Here is a 9,330-nt window from a genome sequence, read left to right as displayed (position 1 = left end):
GCGAGTATGTTTTTAACTCTCAAGTACATGTTTGGAGAGGTATTGAAAAAATATTTGCTTTGGCAAGTCTACAGATATAAAGAAATTATTTGATGAAAAAATTAATTTGGAATTTTGCTAATTTGGTAATAGGGGGCGTGTTTTGAGTTTTTTCTGCCAGTTGGCTGAAAAGAGTGGAAACATTAATGTCTGTCCAATTTGTCGATTATCAAAAAATGTCCGTGGTCAACTACCAGTTTACTTTTCACCATTTACTTGCCCGACTGTCCGGAATATCATATCAAAATTTCAGATTCACAACCCCACGCAGTATTTGATGCGTCGCGGTCAAACACTGACAATTGAACTGCTAAAAGGCTTAAAAAATCAATGGTGGTCTTGCCTCTTGGACAGGCCAAGGTCCCTTCGTACTGATTGGTTCAAATTTGTCCGTCTTTAGGAGGTCAGTGGTTGGCATTGGGAATGAACTGATCACACGTGACATAATCGCTGTACTTCTCTCCGCAGTTATGGTGTGGTCGAGCAATTGTCCTCCCTATTAGCCTACATATATGTCTAAGTGAAACTCTTGGGCCAATCCTGAACTCTTACTATGAACTTGATACAAAGCCGAAATGCATAATCATTAGACCAAAACAAGCATTTGCTTCCTCTACCGATTTTGAAGCATTTACGTATGAATAAAACCGTAGCAAATTCTCGGAAATTTAAGTTGAGGTATTAGCCTTTTACGATTTATTCGGAGGGCACCCGAGATGGGTCTTTGAGCAAGAAAGACCAAATGGAAAGTATTTCTTCATAATCTGCGAGAACTCTGGTTTCGATCTGGCGAGGCGGAGGGCATGTTTTTCCATCAAAGTAAACATTCCAAATCAATTGCAAAGGTACTCCATCATGTGATGGATACTGTCAGTCTCTGGATAAACGTCCAACCACTCACGGAAATGCTCCAGTAGCATACTAATGTAGAGTCCGCGTTCAAACGCAAGCCTTTCCTCCCAATCACGCGTAATGTAGAAGTTCGCAGCAGAAATGACCAGATTCCGAGCGAGAAATGTTTGTTCATTGGATGAACACACATGTTAACATTCTAAGTGAGTCGTAACTGATGGGGATTTGGGCATGTAAAGTGCCGCTATTCCCTATCCTAAGTAGAGGCTCTCCCTTAACCTAGGGCTATGATGTTGTGACGTGGCAAATTATTTAACGACCCATATTCATAGAGGTTCTTAACTTAGTGCCACAAAACCCTAAGTGGTCAACTTCTTAAAGTTCCCCACCTAAAATGGGATTCAAAAAGCTACTCAGCGCCCCACTAGCCAGGTTGACCGCTTAAGTTTGAGTGTAACACGTATCTTTTTTCAAAAGACACATCAGGTACCGGTGTCATATTTCTTGTTGATTTCTGGCTATTATATATCGGTTAATTATTCATTGATCGTGGGCATTCAAAGGTGCATTTACAAATTATTTTCTGTACACAATTGTTTCATCGTTGCCCGGGGATGTTAGGGTTCAAAAATGGCGTCATAAGCTACCCACAAGGATGACCTTATACCCTTGCCAACGTTTCATAATATCTGCTGCTGCGTTTTCTCGGAGCACAACGGAGTCGTGGGTGCTACATGGCCATCTAGCTGCAACATTTACAAACCCAAAATGTGCATCAAAAACAACCTGCACATTGATTGAGTACCAGTTTTCCCAGTTTACATATCTCCACTCATGAAACGAAGGTCCTAGAATCCAAATACGTTGTATGCAATCGATCAACCACACCGATAACACCGTGAAATCGAGGAATATGATTATAAAAACAGATAATGGCGGAATGTCATCTTGTTTCAGAAATTGGTTCAGTGAGGTTGTTACCTCTGCAATTACTCGACTTATGGTTGGCTGGGAAATGTGGACAGTATCACCAGTAACCTGTTGGAATGATCCGCAAGCGTAAAAATTGCAAAACCGTAGAGTTGCAAGCAATTTTAACTCAGGAGGCAGCGCGTAATTCCTCCTAGGTCTCGATTCGAGGTCATTCCTCCCAAGAAGAATGTTTGCCGATCAAACTGATATCGCTGATATAATTATAAGTCGTTGTAGAAGTCCAGTGGATGAATACATGTCCGAATATGACAGCATGCACGAGTCGGGTGATAATAACGCTAAAGTGTGTCAACGAGGACCGAACACCACTATCGCCGACATCTTTCCCTAAGGAGACCTCGAAACTCCCTACAATACCAAACTAACCACAAGATGAAATAGACTACCAGCACAGACCATTCATAAGAATGACTTTTAAGCATTTGCTTGAAGACTTTTAGCAAAGCATTTGCAGTAAAAGGTCCACATTATTTATACAAAATCAAGCATAATCTTTTACTTTTAGCTAATACTGCTTCTACTTGAAGAATTTGTTTCCGAAAAATGCTAGTTTTTATTTATATGGCCCAATATCTAAGGGGGCTTGGCTTGCATATATCCAGAAATGGTCGTAGATCGGCGAGTCTAGAGTAATTATGTTAACAAGGACCATCGCGTGGGTTTAAATAAATTGTTCTCAAACTAAATTAACATAACTAGGAGACCTTTACTCGACAATCAGGAGATAGTAAAAACTACACGACATGTTAATTTCAAATATGACTTAATACCGCGTGACACTCTTACGCTGCCCTCCGGTCTTAGACGAACTCGGCCGAGGAAATCAATGACCATATGAGAGAACACGTGACAAGACACACAAAGACCGACAGAATATAACATTGGTATTTCATATATATTCGGCTCATGTGTCATGTTTCAGTTAAATGACAAACACCAGGTACATTTTGTTGTCTTAAGAATGGACCATCGTGTTGGTTTCTTGTACGTTCTTACGTTCACGCGCATGTGGTTGCATAACTGATATCAGGACAAACCTGAGGCACATTGGCCAGATTCACTTATTTACAATGTTGAACACATGCGCGTATCCCTTTTCACGCGTAGGGGAACTCAAATAAATCCCAGTAAAACATTGTAAACAAAGCCCATTTTAATGCAGGATTTTGAATCAATGTCATTTTAAAAGGTTGGGGGTCACATGTGCGCACTTGGCTGCTGCAAGAGATTGATACCCAGATTTGCGGAAATGTGCTACTTCCCCTGCAATTCTGACCATTTGCTGAAACGTAATGAGCACCATAAATTCAAACAAAATTACAAAAAATTGACAATTATCGCAAATGATCAGGATACATTGAAACAAAATACCCATAAACTTCAGCGTAACTATAACAATTCGACTGGTGCAATATCAAGAATATCCACAATTCAAAACTTGTGAACATCATCCTGAATTGTCAACAGCATTCTTTGTTCTTTAAAACTTCTCTACAATCCGATTTTTGAATACATCAAATCTCCAAGCCAAGGACACTGTCTTCGGCGTTTTAAACGACACCCACATATGCGAGCGTTCCTTCGCACGATGCTATTATCTGCAACTTATATATATGGGATCCTCGTCATTTCGCTGACTCATGGTGTCAATTAATGCATTGACACGGAGCTTCACGGTTTCCTGAAACTTTTGATATAATGGCAACTCCAAGAGCAGCTCGGCTGGTAGAGTGTTCACAGTCTCAACAAAATAATCAGGCAGAAAGTGTCTGTCCACGGCTGCTTTGAGACGCTTAAGGACGTTGATGATCCTGTCGGGAAGGTTTTGTGGGGACCAATAGTTGGCGTTATAGAACTCCTCCGCCTCCCAGAATAGAAGTGTCTTCAAGGTGATGGTGTCGACGATGTGAACACCATCAATTTCGTCGCGCAAGGACAGATCACGGAGACTCTTCAGGACTCGTAAGCAGGCCTTTACGTTAGGGCTGATCGCGTCTAGGTACCGCAGGACAACCTTTTCACAGTAATGGTTTGAGACCCGCCAGGCCCATGCACTTGCCGGGGTGAGGACAACAGGGGACTGTCTGATAATCTCAACCATCTTACCAAAAGGATGGATCGCGGGATTGAGAGTGGACAGATCAGAACAGAAATCCCCGAACATCTGTGAGTGACTTCTGACGGCAATAGTCATGGAAACCTTAATGTAGTGGTAGACATTATCGTAACCTGACCAACGTAGTTTCACCTGGATTGTCGAGTCATGGAGCTCAAGAGACACAGTGTTAAAATTGGCTCGATGTGGGAGCACATGTTTGAGCTTGAAAGTCCATAAGTCGACAATCTCCTGGTTAATTGCATCCCCACACAACATATTTGTCCCGAACATCTTATTAATAAACTTTTCCTCATCCGATTTGTGCCATGAAGCCGGCACCTCTTTGACGAGTAAGCACAAAATCCCATCTGTCGAAATATGATACTCTGGGATCTTTTGAACTTCACACATAGACAAATTGTCAAGGCACAATAGAAAATCAAATTCATCGGGCGATCCTATTTTCAAATCCTGGTAGAAACTTCCTGAAGGCATGAGAGAGAACGTAAACCTGGGATCGTACTTGCTTGTGGCCTGCAGCAGACGATCAACAGTAGTCAAGACCGTCACTTCCGCACAGTTCACTTTTAGTGGAAGGTGACTCACGCGGATGTCTCCATCCAACTTTAAAAGTTCGTCACAGTAATGTACTTTCCCATCGTCTTCCTGATAAAATTGTTTGATTTCAGAGATTTCAGACGGACTCACTGAAGGAACCTTTATTTCTGGCACGGGTTGCTCCGCACTTGGGTGTACTGAATTGGGTTTGATGCGAAGGTTTGAGAGCCAGCCGGTAACCTGACTGAACCTCCGCAGGCAGAATTCGTAGATGTCTTTTCCTGGGTCTGCTTGCTGCGACATTCACTGCTTTTGTTCCTTAGTTGTAGTGGAATGAAAATGAGGCATCATACCAAGAAATATCGCACCAACACGATCGAATGTTATTAAAACTAATCCATACATCAACGATACGTGAATTGGATCAGCTACATTTCGTCTAACCGTGAAACTGAAGGTACTCGATAATCCTATCCTAAATTGTAAAATAGAGCCGATCGTTCTATTCTCGTCTCAGTATACGTGGTGTCAAATTTGATTGTTGAAAGTCGGAGCTACGTTGACAATGTGAAAGATCCATAAAGGCACGAATCAAACCATTCGGGTTGCCACACTGTTGCTTGATCCACAGGTATGTGTCACTCTCGATAAATAATGGCAACTTTGCCACGCACCGCCCCAAGGCAATGAAATAGTGCTAGGTATGTGTTTAATGACACTCTTGGGAAGAACTGTTTTACCGGCGGGTGGTTAAGTTTATTATCATAATGCTCATTCTGAATCGAGGAGCGCAACTATCGGCGCTGAGGGAAAACAAGCTGCTGTTGGAGAAATTTTACAAGTTTTTGGCGGGAATGTTTTGTACTGCACAAGTTTAAAAAGAGAGTAAAGCACACTTGTGAGGCTCGTGATTCCATTGTCCTACAAGGTATCCTTCACGACAAGGACGGACATATAACAGTTACCTGGTCACCTTCCAGCCTTCAGGCCACTATACTTATAATATCATCACTGCATGCGCACGAAATGTCTGGAATACACTTATGTATTTAGATTCCAGTTCACATGGATGTGTTCTGCAAAATACGAGGTGTATATTGTAGAATACATTAAATTTTTGAGAGTTTAGTGAAAGGGTGTCAAATCTTCCTGTGCTTAACAGCTCAGAACACAAAAGCTCTTTTATCACCTGTCACGATACAGTGGCTCGCAAGGGTATCGTGGCCTCAGAATGATGCACAAAAACATGGAAATCCAACAGTAATAATTTAATGAACACAACATGAATATAAAGGATGAAAATTTACAAAGGTTTGGAGAGAAAAGAAAGGTACATGTTGACTGGTTCGGAGATGGCGGCGTTTGACCCAGAACAGTGGTGCTACCAATCCGAAGAGACTGACACTAAAGTCACAACTTGAAAACAAGATGAATTAGGACAAGACGAATTCGTCACATCACCATCATGGTGATTAGTCAGTCATAAAAGCCACATGAATAGCCCTATTTGTTGTTAAATACGTGGCTGCATTACATGTAGTACTGTTAATGTCCCCTGTGATACAGGACCTACTCTGTAGCCCACATCACATACACAAGAATTATGAGCAAAATAATTATGAACTGCGACTACTCTTTTGATAGTTTGATTGTTTTACATTTTATTCAATCACTATCGGATGACATTTGTGACCAGTTGTATTCTATAGTCCGGGAGCAAGGCGACTTTTATTTAACGTGAAAAATTGTAGTGATCAAAAGTTTAACATGTGTGACATTTTTCTGAACTAAAATTCAGATGTGCATCAAACAGGGTGACTGGCTGTGTTTGGACAGTCGTTTATTTTAGCAGTATTTAGCAATAATACTGCATAACATGCAAGCTACAAAAGATTTGAAAGTGTTGAGGGATAGTGTACACCTACCTGGCCTCTAGAAACCCAATTCTGAAGTTTTTTCCAGTGGTGGTTGTAGGATCGAGATAGAGGGGTTAGAATTTTTGTTAATGGCTTCATCATTGGACCACGAATGGGAGTTCTGTACAGGACCACAAGCATCAATGTACACGTAAATATTAAACGGTTGGATTTAGACCCTATAAATGTATTACCAACAGATAAAAACATGGTGCTTCTGAGTGAGATGAGCATGTTTTAAAGAGCCTCATTTTGACATGTTATAGGAATTTACATTTTATACTGGTTTCTATGGAAATCAAGGCAAATCAAGGCAATATACATAGAAAGTCATTCTCAACCACACTGCCACAGAAAAAACAAATAGAATCATGCATATCTCACTTAGAGGCACCATGTTTCTATATGTTGGCAATACATTTATTGCCTGGGTTGTTCAAAGCCCCGCTAACTCTTAGTAACTGGCTAGGTCCAGGATAAATCCCAGCTAACTTTAGCGAGTCGCTCATTGGGTTGTTCAAATCTTCTTTTTGCTTAGCGGGTCATTATCTCCCGGCTAAATCTGGTCATATTTAGCGGGCCCAGGGGGCACCGTTATTTCCTTGCTAAGCCACCGCTAGCATTTGTCGTCTGCTCTTTCATCCAAGATGGCTGCGCAAAGGATGCTGCTCCTGGACTTTCCAGCTCAAAATCGCAGATTTCAGCGTAATTTCCGCCACAGACCATTGCCGTTGGAGGAATTTAGTGAGATAAAATTGCAGAAAAAGTATAGATTCAATTCTGAAGGCATACATTTCTTCTGTGACTTGGTGAGGGATGATTTGATGAGGGATACGGACAAAAATCACAGCCCGAATGTGGAAACACAGGTGTTGGTCGCCCTCAAATTCTTTGCATCCGGATCTTTTCTGGACGATGTTGGTGACATTTTTGGCATAGATAAGGGGACTGTATCGAGAATCATCCAAACGGTGGCTGCATCCCTGGTGGAACAAAAAGACAGGTTCATCAGGTGGCCTGATGCAGGGGAGCGAAGACACATCAAGCAAACATTTATGGAGAAACACAGATTTCCAAACGTCATTGGATGTGTGGATGGGACCCACATCAAAATCCAAGCCCCCTATCCACCAGAGAAGTTGCTGAGGCCATGGCTCACCTAAATGCTGTATGAGGCTGCCTTTTTTTGAAGGAAGCATTTCTACTCAATAAATGTACAGGGCATTTGCAATCATGAAGGCGAGTAGCATCCTATAGCTACTCCCCCCCCCCCCCCCCGAGAGAGAGAGAGAAGAGTTTTCTCGGCCACTGTCTTTAGACTGGCCTGTTATATGCTGTCGGCAGTGTTTGTTTCTCTGTAGTGTGTGTAGGCCAGCACACAGTACACTGTACAGCATCAACTGCATGGCTGATCAGTGACTGACTGAGTAAATCTTCAGCCAAAAACACAACACTCACCGATTTCAAATTAATGACATGACCAGGTGAGATCTGGGTTTGGTATGTAACCTACCTATCTACCCCTCACCAAACTTAATAAGGGGTGTACCTAATGAATAAACTGATGAATTTTAAATATGATATACAGAGTGTCACTGTCACATAGTAACATGCACCCTGTGGCCTTTTTTCAATTATTGTTAATTGTGATGGATAAATAACGTAATTGAAGCTTTTTGCTGCTAATCTGACAATATGTTTTCAATCTATATTTTCAGAAAAGCTCACCAACAGAGTAGCGCGCTAACTAGGGGCAACCCATGACAGCCATATCTTCAGAGAGAGTGAGATTGCCCAGCACCTAGAGAGGAATGCACTTCAAGGCTATCTGCTGGGGGACAGTGGCTACCCATGTAAACCATATTTGCTGACACCATATATCTCAACCCAGGGACCCCAAGTCAGAGACAGTACAATACAGCCCAAATCAGATGCCGAAATATAATCGAACGGACCTTTGGGATTATGAAACGAAGATTCCATGTATTAAAAGGGGGGACACGCATGCAGCCAGACCGGGTATGTAACATAGGCCTAATAGTTGCTTGTGGGGTACTTCACAACATTTGTGTAGACAGGCGGCTGCACATACTAAAGGACAGTGGTGATAATGACAGCAGCAGTAGCAATGACAGCAGTAGTGATGAGGAGGAGGTCTATCAAGGACATCAGAATGGACGAGCCGCTAGGGAATATGTGCCAAACACATTCTTTTGAGCAATGGGATATGGCCATGGGTTATAGCAAAAGTATGATCCATGTACAAGAGACTGAACCGTCAGTAGAAGACCTCATGCAATGAAATGAGTCAATGAATTAATGTGACAGAGAAGTGGAATAAGCTCTTGGCCATAATATTCAAAAACATTTGAAAATATAGTTATAAACTACTTTATGTTACACAATAGGGTTCTTACTCTGTCAGTATTCTCCAACATGCAATACTGCAGTCAGAACAATTCAAGATAATACTGAAAATGATTATCGCATAAATGGATCAACATTTAATTGTATTTACAATTTGTTTAAAACTCTAGTCAATTAATAAAATATTTATCAACCAATTTTAACTCTTTCAATAATCCTTTGTTCAACTGTTCAACAGTTCATTGTTCATCGTTCATTGTTCACTTACATGAGTGCTGTCCTTCCCACGAATCTCCTCAAGCTCTGCCAACATCAGTATTTCCTTGATTTTCGAGTTCTTAAGCTCCTGTACGAGAAAGGCATGCTGTGACCGGGCAATAGCATTTACACCCCATGTCACTTTCAGAGTTTGGGGCATTGCTGGTCTTCTTAGAAGACTTCTTTCATTTCTTCGACTTCCGCTTTGACTCTATGCCCTCGATGTACACTGCCACAGCCCTTGCTGAC

General features: G+C 41.6%; 2 protein-coding genes across 2 annotated transcripts; one reads left to right on the top strand and one right to left on the bottom strand.

Annotated features, from left to right (window-relative positions):
* Positions 1 to 3,478: 3,478 nt before the first annotated feature.
* On the bottom strand, positions 3,479 to 4,843 carry LOC135492644 (cyclic GMP-AMP synthase-like receptor). The gene has a single exon (XM_064779210.1). The coding sequence runs from the start codon at positions 4,841 to 4,843 to the stop codon at positions 3,479 to 3,481; it is 1,365 nt and encodes a 454-aa protein (XP_064635280.1).
* Positions 4,844 to 7,103: 2,260 nt separating this feature from the next.
* On the top strand, positions 7,104 to 7,619 carry LOC135492643 (putative nuclease HARBI1). Its single transcript, XM_064779209.1, has one exon. It carries the CDS (start codon positions 7,104 to 7,106, stop codon positions 7,617 to 7,619), a length of 516 nt encoding a protein of 171 aa, XP_064635279.1.
* The last annotated feature ends 1,711 nt before the right edge of the window (positions 7,620 to 9,330 follow it).

Source organism: Lineus longissimus, chromosome 8, assembly GCF_910592395.1.
Source record: "Lineus longissimus chromosome 8, tnLinLong1.2, whole genome shotgun sequence".
NCBI classification, from domain to species: Eukaryota; Metazoa; Nemertea; class Pilidiophora; order Heteronemertea; family Lineidae; genus Lineus; species Lineus longissimus.
This window is presented reverse-complemented; position numbering and strand designations above follow the sequence as displayed.

Bases quoted from the DNA above. Each gene is read 5' to 3' on its own strand.
- LOC135492644 (XM_064779210.1), bottom strand. From the start codon at position 4,843: ATGTCGCAGCAAGCAGACCCAGGAAAAGACATCTACGAATTCTGCCTG.
- LOC135492643 (XM_064779209.1), top strand. From the start codon at position 7,104: ATGGCTGCGCAAAGGATGCTGCTCCTGGACTTTCCAGCTCAAAATCGC.